Source organism: Platichthys flesus, chromosome 12 (genome assembly GCF_949316205.1).
Source record: "Platichthys flesus chromosome 12, fPlaFle2.1, whole genome shotgun sequence".
Taxonomy (NCBI): domain Eukaryota; kingdom Metazoa; phylum Chordata; class Actinopteri; order Pleuronectiformes; family Pleuronectidae; genus Platichthys; species Platichthys flesus.
The window spans coordinates 8,235,267-8,253,376 of record NC_084956.1 but is presented as its reverse complement, the minus strand read 5'-3'; the positions used below and the strand labels follow the sequence as shown (position 1 = coordinate 8,253,376).

Genomic DNA, 18,110 nt, shown 5'->3' with positions numbered 1-18,110 from the left:
TGAATAAGTGTACAAACTCATGTGGTCTCACGCGATAAGATCCTGAACGTTTTTAGTCATGTGACATGCAGCAAAAGCTTCTGTATCAGAATGTACAGGGCCAGTATTGTAGTAATATTAATTGTGCGTGTGTGTGTGTGTGGAGAGTTGTGAATATTCATCTGTGTGTAGTCAGATTTTTGTAAAAGAACGTTGAAATTTGTGTTGTGGAATCTGCAAATGTGTATTCAGAATCTAAGTGTGCGAAATCAGATGTGTAAATCTTCAACAAATCTGTAAATGTGTAATGAAGTTTGTCGTGTTGTATGTTACTGTGTTGAGATTCGTAGATTCGTATTTCACTTTTAATGGCCTTTTCAGCAATTATATCTATTTTTGTATTTAAAGATTTGTCTGAATGTGTACAAATCCCATTACACATAAACAGACTTCTTTTTACACATGTAGAAGATTACGCACACATAGATTGACTTAAAGTTACACAACTTTCCACCGCAAACACACACAAATAATATTGCTTAGCGAATTTGAATCTTAGTACATTTTGATTAAAAAGAGCAAATTGTCCTGTAGTCGTGGCCCAAGATTCTCTCTGTATTTCTCATAAACTAAGTGAAGCTCAGGGTTGTTTCAGAGCAGTGGACCACAAGTGTTTTTATCATGAACGTATTGCACAGCAGACCCCGGTATTTACAAACCGCTGTCTGAAAGTAAATGATTCTAATTTACTCCTGATTGATTTCCTTTTGCTCTTTTCTTTCACAGGCGCCCAGTACGTGAAGTGCAGAGCCCAGCGGTGCACTGAGGGCAACAGACAGTACCCCTTCCCCGGAGACGTAGACACCAACTCGCTGGTGGTGCAGGATGAATATGTTTTCACACAGGTCTGCTCGGTGATGGATTACTTTTTTCTGAATTTAAGTTAACCAGTTGCCTCCATCTTTTTCTCTCCGTGTGAACTTTGATTTTTGATGGGAGTGGGATTCGTGCTGTTTTTATTTTGGTCTCTCGTTCATTCGATTCATTCTTTTCCATCAAAACCCTCATAATGGGTTTCCCCCCCAACACACCTGTTCCCCACCGGCCCGATGTGTGTTTTGATTATGTTCTGCTTGGTTCATGTCACTCACTCGGTGCCTGAGTTTCGGCACAGACGTAACTGCGTGCCTGAAAAGCGTGTTTGCTTACTGCGAGCGTCCACACGGCGGAGATACCATGAATAGTCAGGTTTGTGTCCTTATTACCGCTCACTCTGACTTTGACCCAATTAGACAGCGGCCGTCAGGGTCATTATCAGAAATTCAATTTTCAAATGCCCTCAACCGTCATTGATTTCCATCCACAGCCGAGTACCTTTCTCTGTCTTCGTCGGGCTCGTTGGATTTGCAAAAATAGAGTTTTCTTGGAAAATAAATAACAAATCAGGCAAAGACGAATCAAACGGTAGCAGTTGAAGGTTGTGTGTTTGTAGTGAATCATTCTGCGCTCGTTCAGGGAGAATAAACGCCTCTGAAATGTTTGCTGTTCGATTTTAATTTATTTATCCAGCGATTTAATGATGTTGCAGAAGCAATACTTTAGCGATGACCCACTTTCACTCGCAGCGCACTTAATCTACAGACTTGATTGAAATGGCTGCAGAGTTAGAATGAAAATGTATGAAAGTATATATATATATATATATATATATATTTATATTTATACATACGTCACAGCGTGATTCAGAAATGGTGATTCAATAAAGAGTCCAAATTGCATTTAGCCGAGATGAGATTGACTGCGGAGGCCGACATGAGGAGGATGCTGGTGAAAATAACAGGACAGAGGGAGGGAGAGAGTCCATGTGCGGAGCTGCGGTGGCACAGATGACTTTCTGGTGACTTTCATTGCTCGGGGCAGTTGGATTTAACTTGACAAAGAGTAATGAGGTTATCGATCGGGCTACAACGAAATAAGCAGTCTTCAACACCTCCAAAGTCTCTCGGGAGAGAAAGAACAGCCAAGTGCAACATCCTCAAAAATGTGGCCTGGGAAAATGCAGCTCATTGATTTTCGATAGATTATTCCATTAGAGCTCTAATGTAGTGTGTGGGGGGACAAACACCATCCTTCTACTTGATTAGAAAATAAGCAATCAAGTAGTGTTGCCCTGAGTGTAAGTTGATGGAAAAGTGGTAGTGCATTAAGATCTTCAAGCCACACCGTAGATAAAGGCAGAACAACCGTCAGTGTCTCTCAGCCTCAGTCTAATTGAGATCATGCTAATTACTTCTGTTGTCTTAGCAGATTTACTCTGTTGAAAACATCACATTAGGCATTTTTATCAAGTCGGTCATGCGTTGGGAATTAATATACTTCCTTCAGGAAATGGTGAAGCTTCGTGTCCTCGGGTCACAGCAGAGTCACATTCGGTCGCACGTTCTCTCACATTCTCTATCACTGGACTCACACGATGTTTAGCGTTAATGCTCGATGGTGGTCGTGCACGGCGCTTGTTCACGCCATTGTCACCATAACATCAATCTCATGCCCGAGACTAGGCGCAGATTCAGGGGCAGGGCAAGAGGGCACTGGTCCCAACTGAGATCTGATTGGGATTGAAGTTTTTTGTTTGAATAAGAAAATGTTTCAAAATATATTCACTGATGTTTAGCTCTGCTCAAAGCTGTAGAGCTATCGGTGACCAAGGAATAACTCAAATGTGCACCTTACTGAATCAGGAGCTGTGGATGGCTGTTGGACATATAACTGAACCCCTCTGTGTAAATTCTGGCCCCTGCATTGCCCTCGATTTATAAATAATCCTAGACCCACAAATGCTTGGAACACAATATGGCACAATATAGCATTTGGTAACATGCCATTTAATCAATGCTCCGGAGAAGTATAGAGGAAATGAAATCCCCAACTAGAGGCACACCGGGCTCACTAGCTGCCTCGGCCTCCTCTTTTGTAATAACTTGAATCGATTTGCTAGCTAGCACCTGCGTTTGTTCAAACATTATGGGATTGGCTGGTGCCTCTGACGCCAAATGAAAAGTTGAACTCTTCTCAGCTCCTGTCGTAACACAATGCAGCAGGTCTACGCTGTTCCCCCGATCAAAAGGAATCAGCAGAATTTTTGTTTAATCCTTCGTGCACGTGTGAGTCCTGCAAATCGTTTAAATACCACCCCCCCCCCATCCTTTTTCTTTTATCTTCGTAGTCTTCTCATGTAGGATAGAAAAAAACAGGTGTTGGGTGAAGTGACATTTCAAATGTAGATGTGTGATCTGTGAAAAAATGTATCACAGCGTCTTTGACTTCATTACAAAGGTAACCAAGTCAGGAAGAGCCAGCTACTTTGTCTCCTACATGAGGGAATCCTTCAAGCGGATGAAACTACCTAAATATTGTCTTCCAAAGGTAAGACACCGAATAGCTGTCGAGTGATTATCCAGAAACGTGACGGTTGTATTTGTGTTTTGCAGAATTCACAGCACACAGCAAACGGCTCTCTATGCAAATGCGTGTCACACTGAATTAAAAAGCTCCACCGTGTCTTCTAAGTCTCTTCGTCCACGCGTCCTCTCTCTCTCTCTCTCTCCACCCCTCTGTCCCTCCGTCTCTCCACCGCACACCCTCCAGGACATGCATATCATCAGCACCGACGAGAAGCAGGTTTTCGCTGCAGTCCAGGAGTGGAATCAGAACAACACCTACAGCCTGTACATCTCCGACTCGCCCGGGGTCTACTTCACCCTTTCGTTAGAGGATCTGAGAACCAGTCGAGGACCCGCCGGTAACCTACTGGTCGACTTCTACAAGGTGTGTAGCTGGTCTATTTTAATTAGCTGTCTCCATCCAATGTCCAATACCCTTAAGTCTGTTAAGTCTATTACATCAAGCAGCTACATCGTGTTAAGGAACCTGGGCGAGAACTATACCAAGTACAGCATTTCTGTATCTAAGAAATACTGTGAAATTTGTACTTAAACTTGTAGGTCTGAGGCTCTAAGTACTAAATCGATTATAAAAACAGTTGTAGGTGGATTTTCTTCAAATAATCAAGGAATAATTTAGTCTCTAAACAAGAATGGCTCTCAGTAGAGTGTCAAGTTTTACACACTAACAGATGTCAGTCCCCTAATTATGACATGTTTCCTTGGAAATCCATGGAAATGTCCAAAAATAGCCTGTCTGGGTATGTTAAAGGAAGTGAAAAGAAAAATGGAATATACCAGCCCATGTCTCATCCGTTCACCAACTTTTGTGGGAATCCATTCAGTAGAGTTTGCGTAATCCTGATGACAAACAGACAGACAGACGGGTGAAAACATAATTACTCTCTGATACATCTGTAAAGTCTCAGAAACGATATTCAGCCACGGCAATAAACCAGAGCCGAGGCCAAACAATCGCAGCGCACGTCTGTCTGGCTCTCACAAATTAATAGATCTCGACCATGAGTTTGGAAGAAAAGCCATGGAACTGCTGGGTTCTTAATAAATTCCTTTTCAGAGGTTGCTATACATTGTATATCTCATAAAATAAAGGACATTAATTTGTGAAATGATCATCCTAATTCAGTTTGGCTCCACAGGTCGAGGGGATCAATGGCATGTATCTCACCAACAAGCTGGTGGATAATCACATCAAGACTTTCATCACCTACAACAAGGGACAGAAGTGGGCCCTGCTGCCGGCTCCTGCCAGCGATGTGGCCGGAAATAACATCCACTGCGTTCTGGTGAGCTCCAGCCTCCGGGCCTCCGAGAGCCGACGCTCCTATTCATGCGAGATGAAGCTCGTGACATATGTCGTTCGTCAAATGTTTCAAGCTCATGTGCCGTGCTTTGGATGGTCCTTCTTTTTTCTTTTTTTTTTATTCAAGGTCACTTTTGCACAGGGCCCAGGTGCAGATTGGCTTTATTGCCTCCTAACTGACAGAGGAGATGCTCGGCGGGAATATTCTGATTATCGGTATAAGGCAGCGAGTGTCATCATGTTTAGTTTTAGGGGTCCAGGCTTTCCATTAACCTCTGTGATTCCATTAACTACCTGTAGTCACTTTGGACTAATGAATGTTTGGTTACACTGAATTTCATTACGCTGACGTGTTGTCATTGGAGCAGGTTTGATGATCACCTGATCCAGTCACTGTGTTCTTTTGAAATCACGTATATTGTTCGGTTAATAGCGGGTTACAATCTTCCACCGCGTCATTCAGTTGACCATTGTGCGTTCTCCTGCTCTACCGACGCCCCCCCCCCCCCCCCCCCGGCCCAGCAGCCTCAGCTGTTTGAAAAGCCTTATTGATGTTTTTCAGTGTGCTTTAGTTCTGAGAGATGAGTGAAATGATTTGAATCAATTTTGCCAGTTTTATCTGTGCATCTTGGGGAATTTTAATTACATGCCTTGTTTGCTTTAGAACGAACCGATTCAGATGCCCTCTGCGTCCTCTCAGCCTCGTGTCTTTCTTTCTTTCCGTCTTTCTTCTCTTTTTTTTTTCTCGGCGCAAATGAGGGGAAGTGAGAATCTTTGTTTCATAAATGGTCTGAAAATACTCACACTTTTGTGTCAATGGGAAGAATGGTTAGAAAGCAGAGCCAATTATAATTGCTGCCGTTAAGATCTGTGTGACGCTGCTCGTTTCAACCTGTGTTGTATCGGAATCTGTTTTTCTCTCGTTGACAGCCATTTTGCTCGCTGCATCTTCATCTGGAGATGATGGAGAATCCCTACACGTCTGGACCCATCACCAGCAAGAAGTCTGTACCTGGGATCATTGTGGCTACAGGTGGGGTCACATGAATGAATGTCTGTCTGTATGTGACTCTGGAGAACCGTTCATCTTAGCTGGGGTTGCAAAATTCCGGGAATATTCCAAGTTTGAAACTTTCCATGGGAATTAACGGGAATAAACGTGACATTTTGTGGGTAATTTATACTAACTGCATTTACCTTGTCATATACAGACATAAATATAAACATTTTGTTTTGTTATCGGCTGATTTGAGCCCTGAGGAAACTTTGGGCACTTGACTATATGCTTCTGCATTTTTTTGTCATTCTCAACATAGGTCTTTGCACAGTATTTGCAAATGTACACAGCCTTGCCTTCTACATTGGCTGGCTTTATATGTCTCCACACATGAGATGCATGTGGAAGTGTTCTGTAGAATAAGATGAGAAAAAAGCTTGTAAAAAAAACACTAATGCAATGCCAGAGATATAAATAGTTTTAAAATTGATGGATAAATGAATAGAAAGAGGCTAGATGGACAGATGAACAATCCACAATCAGCATGTTAATATATTTTCCCCAGTTATATCATCGCAACTTACCTGACTTGTCCTGCACACTACAGCGGGCCTCAATAGCCCTTCACTCATAGTATTAGAACACCAGATGTACCTTTATTTGCTCAGGTAAATGCGTTGTAGCAAAACACAGCACACCAATCACACACTTCCCTCTTTCTGTCATCGACACTGAACCTGCAACTCCCAAACGTCACATTTAAACCGAGCCGATCAGGTGGCAGGAAGTCATAACATCGTCCTCCGCTGGAGAATGAGGACACGCTCAGAGAATAGCTCTTCTCGTTCTATCGGGTGTTTGTGCACATGGGTTTGTTGTGGAGTCTTTTCTATGTAAATACACAGTGGCTGAAAATTATTCATGTTTCTGTACTTAGGGAATATTGGAACAGAGCTGTCCTCCACCAACCTTGGGATGTTTATAACATCTGATGCAGGAAATAGCTGGAGACAGGTGAGAGCCATCTGGGTCTACGTGCGGATGATGTATTCATATTAGAAGTTTGTTGTCATAAGTGGAGCAAATGTGTATTTTTTTTTCGCCGTGCATCAATGCAGATTTTCGATGAAGAGCACAACATTTGGTTTCTGGACAACGGCGGGGCTCTGCTGGCGGTCCTGCACGCACCGACGCCGATCCAACACTTGTGGTAGGTGGAGCGACCCTTCCTCAGTCCCTGATGTCCTAATTGCTGTGAGTAGGATACGGACACTGGAGCAATAGCGGGGGAAATTACTTCGGTGTAATCTCACTTTTCTGGGGAGGGGGCGTCGATGGTGCAGTGTATGATTACCCTTTATGTTTTGAAATGCTGATGGGCCAAGTTTGCATGATTATTTTATTGCCTCTGCAGCTTCAAAACCAGAGTCAGGATTCATTTCCAACAGAGGAGAGCCTGTCACAGCTTTGTTCTCTGTGTTGGATATGTGGTTGGAGTGCTTTTATGTAAATGCAAAGTAGTGCCGGGTGGAAATATGAGACTGAGGATGCCCTTATAACTCCCTCATATTGTGGGAGCGCTGTAACACTACCTACTTTGATGTCCCCGCACACCACAGCCCTGTCAAAAGTGATTAAGCTCCAGGAAAGGTGATTTGAAACCCCCTCAAAAGTCTAATGTTACAATCTGAGTCATATCTCTTTTTTTTTTTCTGTTTTGTCACCTTCAAAACGTTTCCCGGGCCGAGTAACATTTGTTCCGGTGTTCAGCCTGTTGTCGAGATGATTCTTCACATCGAAGAGAATCCAAGGTGTTTCATTCTTCAACGGCAGCTGAAGCGAAATGACCTGTAATATTTTATCATGTTCCCTTTTACCTTGTTTTTCACAACTCAACTTGTGAGGCACGGGTGTTTGATGCTCTGTTCATCGGGAAGAAATATATTTATCCACCGCAGATAGATAAGAGCTGATAAATGGAACAGAAGCGCGGGCGTTAACAACTGTTGTTTTTTTTGTTTTTTTCATTTTGAATCCAGGATCAGTCTCGATGAAGGAAAGAAGTGGGACAGGCACAGTTTCTCTGCGGCACCTCTGTTTGTGGATGGGGTCCTGATGGAGCCGGAATCTGACAATCACATTATCACGTATGCAGACACACAAATGTACAGCGGAGGAGGAAATAAAACAAATATCAGGCTTTGGAATAAGCTTCTCCTGTGATTCTCCCCGATGACGTTTCACGAAAAGGGAATTTTATCTCATCTGTCAAGATAAATGCCAGACTTCAGATTCAGCAGCTGCTCTTTGTTTCATATCTAAAATGTGTATATCTGTATCTCGGGGACGGTCTTATCTAATATTTGCGTTTCTGTAAATCATTTTCCCAGCTTCTTCGGGCACTTCAGCCATCGGTCAGAGTGGCAGCTGATCAAGATCGACTACATGGGCCTCTTTAGCAGGAGATGCATGGGTGGGGATTATCAGAAATGGCAACTGCACAACAAGGTAACAGCAATATTTAACGTCATTGATTTAATTGTCAACACCAGGAGATGCATGTTTGTCCGCTGTCAGTGTAAACACAGTACACTTGCTTAATGCATGAGCAAGAAGTTTTACCTCCACCAAGGATGTTTTGACCCTGATGTGTTTGTTTGCTAATTTGTGAGCACAAAATAACAGATCGGATTTCCACGAAACTTAGTGGAAGGATGTAGGTCAAGGAAGATGTCATAACAAATTTGTGTGGGTCCGGATCTTTCCTTCGTTTATTTTACATTCCGAGATTTGCAGTTTTTTAACATTTTCCCCATTCTCTCTGGAAATAATGGATGGATCTTGATTTGAAAAACATGTACATTTAGAGAACTGATATCTATGAAATGAGATGTGGTGCAGATCCAAATAAAAATCTGGCTGTAGTGAATTTAAATCTGTTTTTTAAAGGGGCTGTCGGGCCTTGGCGGAGGTCTGCGCTATGCCGAGTGCCGTTCTTCTTTCTGCTTCCTCTCTCCTGTCTCTCTCTCTCTCTCGACCCTGTTTCACACATGTGAAAAACCGGAGCATGTTTTTCCCTGTCTGACAGGGGGAGCTGTGTGTGATGGGCGAGAAGCAGATCTTCATGAAGCGCAGGCCAGGCAACCGGTGCATGCTGGCCCAGGACTATTCCAGGATCTATTCCTCGGAGCCGTGCCTCTGCACAGCCTTTGATTTTGAATGGTAATGACTTCGTCTCTCGGCTTTCCCCCGACTGGGACCCAACTGTAACTCACACTTCTATCCCCAGTGGTCTTTAATTTCTTTCATTACATGTTTACAAAACAAACGCTCTCCTTTTGAACGTCTAATTCAATTGTACCGAGCTAACAGGGGCTTGTGGACATTTCTAATCAATAGCAGATGAATCAGCCTGCTGCATTTCGTACCTCTTGATATCCATCTCCCATTGCATATTATTCACTGGATAACCAATATGACTCTATTCGTCCAACCTAATTACAATCTGAACATTTTTAGACGGAAGTTAGGAACCTTCATTGCGCTGCTGTAATTTGCATAATGTCAAGTGACTTATTAGAATTCAATTAATAATGAATTACTAAATGAATTTTAAATATCTTTTATCCATCTGTGTTAAAATTCCCTTTGATCCTGCTTGTCTGACAATCATGTCTCTAGTTAAGGTCTTAAAATATGCCACAAATCCAACTGCGGAGCATTTGCCCCGCTGCAGAAGCTTGTAGGAGCTAGACTATTTGAGTAGCCGTGTTTGTCATTTCATGAAGTGTCATCTTTTTTTTTTGGCAGTGATTATGGGTGGGAGCGCCAGGCGGACGGGAAGTGCTCCCCTGCCTTTTGGTTTAATCCAAATGGTGCGGCTAAAAGCTGCAGCAGCAGCCAAAGCTTCCTTAACAGCACCGGGTAAGTGCCTCCCAATACTCAACCCATCACCGAACAATATTATTCCATTCGAGCTCGTTTGTCATGTTGTCAAGAGAACAAACAGAAAAAGGAAGGTTTGCTTCCTCATTGGTTCAGAGTGAAGCTGGAAAAGTGAGACACTCTGTCTAAACTCCACCAAATCATGCAAAACAGGTGTTGAGTATGCAGCGTGTTCACACTCGACAGAATTAAGAATACGCGGGAGAGGCAAGTGTGCACATTAAGTCTGTGCGCTGCTGAAGGACACTATTGTTCCACAAATAATAGCGGAAAGGGAAATTGTGGAGTCGCTCAGATGTGGAATAAATTCAAATAAATTTAAGATGGTGTTGAAAAAGCTCCAAGAATATCAAATAACAAAAGAAAGCTTGAAATGTTCGAGACACAGGGTCACAAGTAAAAGCAGCAGTAGAAAACCTGCCTTTAGGAGTCTTTCATGGCACTCAAGGTCACCTTACAAGGCAGAGATACAACAAATATGTATCAAAACAGATCATAACAATGAACAGTGAATATTTAAATATATGTTATGCTATGGAAATGCAACAGGACATGTAACTCTGATGTTTTGAACTCAATCCTTAAAGGTATCGGAAGGTTTTGTCCAATAACTGTAAGGAGGCGGTGAAGAACGTGTTCTCCCCCAGGAGGCAGGCGTGTCGTCCCAGGGCGCCACGAGGCCTCCGGCTCTCCACCAATCAGGGCGAGCTCAGTGCCACCGTCGGGAGCAACGTCACCTTCAACGTCTACCTCGACGACGTGAGTCAAAGTTTCATTTCCGGGTTTTAGGAAGTGGTAGCTGTAGTATGAGGGAAACCTTAACCCAACAGTATGAGTCTGAAGGCTGGTGGTGTGAAAACTGCAGCTCCTGAACTCACAGACAAAAGTCACATGTAAAAACAAAAACAGCCAATGAGAGGCAGCCTGAGTAGAAACTGATGACTTGACAAAAAACTTTTCAGCTGTTATTCTCCATGTGTGTGTTTACAGATTTGTCCACACATTTACAGATATCAATACAGTTTCAAATCTGAATACATATCTGAAGTTTTCTCTGTAAACATATAAATATCTAATAACACACACTCACGGATTCTGAATACGTGTTTGCAGATTTTTGAAAAAACAAATATTGCAAATCCGATCATGCACAGAGATTATAAATACGGATTTGAAGATTTTCCTTTATAGACATTTTGAAATCTGCTTGCACACACACACACAAACACACACACACACACACGTTCCACAGGGAGATTTGCAGATCCATGAAGACATTCACATATCTGATCAGACATTGTTGAGACATTGTTGAGACATTTCAGTTCGAATAGAATGACATTGCCATATCCCTGGATCCACATCACAAGCAAAACCTATTTTTCATATAGTTTTGTTTTTATTTGCCCAGTTTGTGAGATATCATGAAGATTTCTGCCTCCAGCTCAATGCCATGGGGATGAATAGAATTTAGTTTGAATTAAAAACAAATCAAACAATGTCCTCGTTAACTCTGGATAATCATCAGATGGCACTGTGAACACTTTCCCTACTGAAAAATAGACTAAATACACACAGTGTGTTCTGTGATGCTGAATCTGAAAAACAAGTTGTTGTTGAGCCCTTAAAGATTTTTTCATCGCTGCCAGCACTACAAATGAATGCCCCCCCCTTAACCAGATATCTGAAAGCATGAGTAAATAAAACCAAAGATATCTGCATGGCTAGATGCCCCCGAGGGTTTGCAAGAAAATGTGTTTTATTTTCTTGTTTTGGTTTAAATTAAAAAAAGGGGGTTATAGATAGATTATTTTATCATTTGGGAAGAGGGTACCAAAGGAAACCCATGATGACCTCGGCAACTCTCTTTACTTTTCCTCTTCTTTCCTGGGTTGAATTTGTCTCCTTCCATCCGATATCACCTTCAAAGTGTTTGTGACACGGCTTACACAACCTCTCAGCCCGAGCACTCTGGTAGTGGACTGTTCTTACCTCGCTTGTATGTGGCCCAACTTGAAGCATCCCGACCTAAGCCGTGGTGACAGATGCCGTGTCCTACCGTGCGTCCACAGGGAGACTCGCCGGGGACCAGCATCCAGCTCGACTTCGGGGACGGCATCAGGATCATCTACTCCAACCTGAGCCGGACCGATGACGGCATCAGGCACATTTACAGAACGACCGGGATCTACCGGGTGGCGGCGGCGGCAGAGAACAGCCAGGGATCTGACAGCAGCACCCTGTTTCTGCACATCACCAGTATGTGACACCATTACTCATTCCCAGCGGCAGTGCATGCAGCTTGAACAACGTCTCCTCTTTCATGGACAGTCACGTTCCAACACGGCTGGAATTCATTTCAGTCACGGTCGCATTACGTTTATGCATTTTTAGCGTTGGGAAAATACAGAAAGCACACACCTGGAGCCACATATACATCAGCGGTGATTGCGGTAATATTTCAGAGTTTGCTGAATCTGTGTGGGTTTATTTGTGTGCGCACGTGTGTATGCATTCACGGTCGGTTGTGTGCGTTGCCTCAGGTCCAGTGGAGCGTGTATACCTCTCCGCTCCGATTGTAGCCATCAGGGGGAAGGAGGCTAACCTTACTGCGGTGGTTTGGCCGACTCACACCAGAACATTGACCTTCTTCTGGTGGTTTGACAACAGCTCAGAGGTGAGAAGCTTCTCCTCCTACTCCTGTTGTTCCACACAATCACGCTCCTTAAGTCCTGTTTCCATTCTCCTGCTCCTCTGCACATGCCCTCGTGTCGCGGTAAATCTATCCGGCTTTAGCACAAACCATATGTGATGTAACTGCACGTGACATTCCTGTGTCTTTCTGGAAGGGCTAAGATGGCTGGTCATATTTATTTATCACGTTGATTGTGCTCACTGCAGCACCGCCTCATTATACAGTGTGTCAAGGGCAGCATGTGCATTCATTTCTACATCTGACTCAGAGGAAAAGGGTTTTTCTGTGCAACTCGCTCTGTTCTTTTTTCCCCCCTTTGCAATCCAGCCCATTATAACCTTGGAGGGAAGCATCTCACACACATTTCAGAGGGAGGGACTAAACAAGGTCACCGTCCAGGTTGCTTCTGGAAGCACCGTAATGCAGGATTCCAAAGTTATAACAGTTAAAGGTGAGTGGTAGCGATACGCGTCACATGAATATGCGATGCACTATCTCGGGTAAAGTATGATGCCTGCCGGTCCATGCTGCGAGCGCCGCCATGTTGATGTCAACACGGAACCTATTTAATGAATAAAGCGTCACGGTAAACGAACACGAAATCTTGAGGAGCAATTAACTTCAAGGGATCTGTTGCCAAATGAAAAAAGACAAAACCGCACATCAGATTAATGGAAAAACCAAACCAGACGCAGCATTCATATTCTAACGGACATGGCCGCACCTCTTCTTTTTTTCCCCAGAGTTCTTCAGGTCGCTGCTGTTGTCGTTCTCGCCGGCGCTTGACGAGCACAATCCTGACATCTCTGAGTGGAGGGAGGACATAGGCCGTGTGGTGAGGACAGCTCTGTCACAGGTACATCTCGTCCCCCCTCCCTCGGAGATCTGTACTGGAGCCACAGTGGCTTTCAGGGTCATTACTATTTCATACCTGTTTGCAGTATTGATACAGCGGACATGATGTTTTATGGGTCCATGTGAGAAATGTGTTCTTCTTATGGTTTACCTGTGACGACAGTGTGCAGACTCGTGTTAATCTCAATTGAAGCTGAAGTGGAAATGTTAGCCATGGGACAGAGTCGGGAGGCAACAGCCCAAACTTGTAACTCTGGGCTAAATCAACTTCACAAACTCTTCTGTGGAGTTAAACCTGAGACTGGTTTTGTCCCCTTGCTGCAGGTGACGGGGGTTCATGAGGATCAGCTGCTGGTGTCTCTGTACCCGGGACTTCCGACCACAGCGGAGCTCTTCATCCTGCCCGATGCACACCCCTCCAGTGAATTCAAAGGGGAGCCTCTGGAAATGGTGAGAACCGTGAAATCTGGAAATATTGAGTTTAGTTTTCATGTGAACTTTGATTTAGAAGCTGTCTCCACTTCAACTGGTCTGACACCTTCAATAACAAGATGTGATTAGATAGAAAAAAGGACTTGAAGTCTCTGGCCAAAACATGTCAAAGTAAACACGGAAATTAATTAGTTTCGGCTCAGTTTTTTTTTTTAAGATGTCAAGTTTAGAATTCAACAAACCAAAATGTGTTTAAAAGAATTGTTTCACATCCTTGAAGCACTTTCCTTTGCAGAGTTATATGAGTTAGATTTAAGATCACTGAAGACAGAAAGACACATCTTATCGGGAGGCTGTTTAAAAAAGACATGAGTTTCTTTGTATCAGAGTTTATTTATACAATGATGCACCAGAATGAAAACTTTTATATTACAGAATGCAGAAAACACTATTTATGTTTTCCACTTAAGATAGCCATGAAAAAAAATTGGTTAACTTCAGTGTCCCTGTAAATGCTAAAGGGAGTAAGAACATTGCTTCTACTGAAGCCACTTATTCATTATGTATGATCCAATAATTGTGTATAAGTAATATTATCTTACGTCAGGTTCTATTTAGTTGGTTGTATTCGTATTTCTCAATCATAATCACAAATCTTTGAAATTCTTCACTCCCCAATATCAGAATCAGCATCGTCTCCCGAAAATACATTTCTGTCAGTCTCTCTATTTATCTCAGTTGTTTATACTGAACATACAATGAAAAGTAAATATGACAGTTTAATATTCTGTTAAATAAATAAATATTTGGAAGTTAATGGTTGAATTTCTTAACTGCGAAGAGAGCCGGGCTCTTTCTCCCTGCTCCCCGTCGTTATGCTAAGTTAAGCTAATCACCTCCCGGCTCAAGCTCAGATATTAGTTTTGCGATCTTGTTAAAAAGCAATTTTGAACTAAACAATGTTGTTGACATGTTGAATGTAAAAGAGACGTGGCTGTAAATCAACAATTAATTGGTGATTAATCTCAGAGAAATCGTTTTTTCACATCTCAGAATGTTTTTGTTTGTCTTTTGCAGATATCGGATATTTTTGTCACTGCCCTGAATCAAGAGCTGATCCACTTTGAGCTGAAAACTGACGTTCGCATTATTGTCTACATGACTCAGCAAACTCTGGGTAAGATTGATTGTTATCTCGGCTCCTGATCCCTGCACAGCTGGACCAGTGTACTATTCCGATTTGAAAACCTTTGCAGCTCCATAAAAAAATCTTTCTAAAAAAAGGCCTGCGGCTTAATTTATGCCAGTTAAGTACAGTCTGTCCACACATCCATTTATTCTGTTCAAGGATATGAAAAACATAAGCCACATATCTTCTCTCGGGAGGCTTTGACAGAGAGTTCCAAAAAATGAAACAAGGCAAGGACGACAGCATTCCCTGAGTGAGATTCATATCACACTCCATGTCACAGGATTTTAATATCCTTCGCCGTCTATCACTCCTGCACCTGACGCTCTAAGATGGCAGCTCACTTCGAAGTCAGCCGATCAATGGCGTGATTGACAAAGAAGGCGTTTGGTATGCACCGTGGAAATCAAGCGGGTCATCGTGTCTTTAGCATATCGCCAAAACGTGTCGATCAACCCCGCGTGGCTTTACCCTTTCCCTCCTCCGACGGATCTGTCTTCATTTGTGTCTGCATACAAAGGTCCGGGTTGCCTTTAAAATGATCCAGAAAGGTCACAGACTTCACAAGCTTCTCTGGGAAGGAGGGAGAGATGGCCGGGGGGGGGGGGGGAATATTGCGTCTCAGCGTTTAAAAAAGCCATGACTATGCATAAGCTCACCTGCACGATGAGCCCCAGGGAGAGGCGGGCGGACCTCCTAAAGGTTCCTTTTAATACCCAGAGGGGATGACGTGCAGAGAGCCGCTCTTCAAACTGTGCGAGCAGTTGTTACATGACATGGGATAATAAACCAAATCTCCCTGAAATAAGACATAGCTTAGGGGAAGAAAAAAAATAGAAAAGGGGTTTTAACACATTTGTCTTTGTTTGTAAATGTGACTTGTGTGTGACGTGTTTGCCTTTCAGCGCCCCTTGTGGATTCAAACGCCATCCACAGTGGGTCGGCCATGCTGATGCTGCTCTCCGTGGTATTTGTCGGCGTCGCCGCGTTCTTCATCTACAAGTTCAAAAGGTCTGTGTGTTTTTTTAGTTTTTTTTTTAATACTTTATTTACAATTTTCAGATACATAACAAAGTGTTGACAAGACATAATACAAATTCACAAACAAAAACAAAACATAGGGTAAAAACACACACCAGAAATAAAAACAAGCTGCCAGACAGATTACTCAATTACATATATGGTCTTTCAGGGTTTTTCTGAGGTCTATGTGTTTTGATCGGAAAGCGAACGGTACTGAATACAACTTTATATCTCAATTTGATCTCAGGAAAATCCCTTGGATCCACGTCGAGACGGAGGACAGCCACGAGAAGGAGCCGGAGGTGATCAGCACGGTCGGTCAGAACGACAACATGTCCAAAGTGAAGCTCAGTGATTTTTCGGCTCCGAAAGAGCTCATGGCAAAAGATCTGGAGGCCAGAAGCAGAGGTACTTCACGACACACTTTTTACCTCTAATACTACAACTATTTCTATATATTATATCAAAGGATCATTATTATTGATACAGTTAGTGATGTTCTGACACCGATATCCCTTCATGATTCCAATACCTGCAAATTGTTTATTGGTTTATACCGACTACTTATCTGATAACAGTGCATTTACAAAAAATAGGAACTTGTATAACATATCTATTCATCCGTAGGCTCCTCCCCCTGTGTGGAGTGATGATTGCCATCCTTGTTGTTTCATCTATTGCTGAAGTTGTAATTAGCATCACTTGTGCCAACCCTGGAAACTGAGGACGTTTATACAGTTCATGTCGCCGTTTTACTTACACGGCTGTGAACCGCATTCTAATGTAGTGCCCAATTAAATCTAGAGCTATTTTAGAAATGTAACTATTAAACTACTGTAGCAATGCATTGTTTTCAGTGGAGTTAAAAGAAATCACAAAAAACATGTGCAAGTTTTATTGTGGAAAAGTGTCAAATTAAATAATAGTAAAAATACAAATGAATCCTAAGAGTTCCCTTTAGAATTCACAAATAGTAAAGCTATATAACAGCTAAATACTCAAGTACAGTACGTGTACTTCATGAGTACATTTACTGTTACGTTTGAAGTCAAAGTACAGAATTTGAAGAAAATACAACAGCAGCTGTGCAGCAGGCTTAACGCCAAGTGTAAATTATACACAGAGCGTTTATACCAGCGTGCTCCTCAGACACACTAATACGGGATTTAAGGGATGACTGTCACTGGAGGAGAATGATGCTGATTAAGGTTTTATTGCCCCAAAACACATCACATCAAAACAGCATCTGTTTTGAATACAATTTAACTGTACTTTGGTTTAGTCATAAAAACACAAATACGTCTCGGTCTTATTTAGAGGATGCAAAGGGCTCCTCTGTGACTGATGTTGCCGTACATTGAAATATAAATCACAGCTGCGATTCTGGAACGGCTGCAGCATGTCACTTCTTCTTTTTGGGGCAAATTGCACGGCTCGCCCACAACGGCAGCATCTGCACAGTCACCAGGCGTCACGGTGACAAGTGAACTTTCTGATCGTTATGCCTGACGTCCGCCGTGATGTCTTTCAGATGAGAAGCGCTCGGTCCCTGCAGACGCCGGGGGACATTTGACAAAAGTAGCATTGCAGTGCTCCTGACACAGATGTGTGGGCTACAGGCCTTCTTTTTTTTTTCCTGGTCACTCAGCACTTTGGCCGTTCCTCATCCCTCAGCTGTTTCCACCTTCCCGAGTCCTTGCTGAGCTGAAATAAAAATTAACTCGGTTTCGGCGGCTTTCAGAAGTGTTTATTTGCAAAAAGGGCAAGAGCAGCAAGAGGTCTTTGATTTGGAGCCTTGGTAGATTAAATGAATTTACTACCTGCTGTTTAAAGATTTCATTAATATTCTGAAGCCTGGCTTGATGCTCGTGCTGTCTGACTTTGGCTGCGATACAAAGGCTCCCTTAAAACTTCCATCCCTTTTTAGAAGTGTACAATTAAGCTAACTGCTTTCAAATGAGCTCACTAGTGCAGGTCACTGTCCACTCACAGCACAATTACCAGTAATCATTATATCTCACTAGTGAATTGGGAGTAGATTGACATGTGGATTTAAAACACACACCTGGTCAAAGCACAATATTCCTCTGAATTGCAGTTTATTTTATGAAGTGTAACATCTTCCTCAGGTCTTGCTCCAGCCTCTGGAAACATGCCCCCTACCAGAAGAAAAAAACATTAACCAGTTTTAATTTAATCAATGTCCGGGTTCAGTGGTTTAATGTGTT

At 42.7% G+C, this 18,110-nt stretch overlaps 1 protein-coding gene across 1 annotated transcript in view; it reads left to right on the top strand.

Annotated features, from left to right (window-relative positions):
- sorcs3b (sortilin related VPS10 domain containing receptor 3b) overlaps window positions 1-18,110 on the top strand; it is a 42,623-nt gene that overhangs the window by 20,580 nt on the left and 3,933 nt on the right. The window contains exons 7-26 of the mRNA XM_062401685.1: window positions 766-884; window positions 3,316-3,405; window positions 3,628-3,807; window positions 4,583-4,729; window positions 5,677-5,779; window positions 6,681-6,757; window positions 6,862-6,953; window positions 7,783-7,890; window positions 8,134-8,251; window positions 8,832-8,965; window positions 9,554-9,667; window positions 10,276-10,447; window positions 11,761-11,947; window positions 12,232-12,365; window positions 12,711-12,834; window positions 13,127-13,239; window positions 13,563-13,688; window positions 14,748-14,847; window positions 15,765-15,870; window positions 16,130-16,290. Coding sequence (XP_062257669.1) covers window positions 766-884; window positions 3,316-3,405; window positions 3,628-3,807; window positions 4,583-4,729; window positions 5,677-5,779; window positions 6,681-6,757; window positions 6,862-6,953; window positions 7,783-7,890; window positions 8,134-8,251; window positions 8,832-8,965; window positions 9,554-9,667; window positions 10,276-10,447; window positions 11,761-11,947; window positions 12,232-12,365; window positions 12,711-12,834; window positions 13,127-13,239; window positions 13,563-13,688; window positions 14,748-14,847; window positions 15,765-15,870; window positions 16,130-16,290 — 2,505 coding nt within the window. The remainder of the gene's footprint in view (window positions 1-765; window positions 885-3,315; window positions 3,406-3,627; window positions 3,808-4,582; window positions 4,730-5,676; window positions 5,780-6,680; window positions 6,758-6,861; window positions 6,954-7,782; window positions 7,891-8,133; window positions 8,252-8,831; window positions 8,966-9,553; window positions 9,668-10,275; window positions 10,448-11,760; window positions 11,948-12,231; window positions 12,366-12,710; window positions 12,835-13,126; window positions 13,240-13,562; window positions 13,689-14,747; window positions 14,848-15,764; window positions 15,871-16,129; window positions 16,291-18,110) is intronic.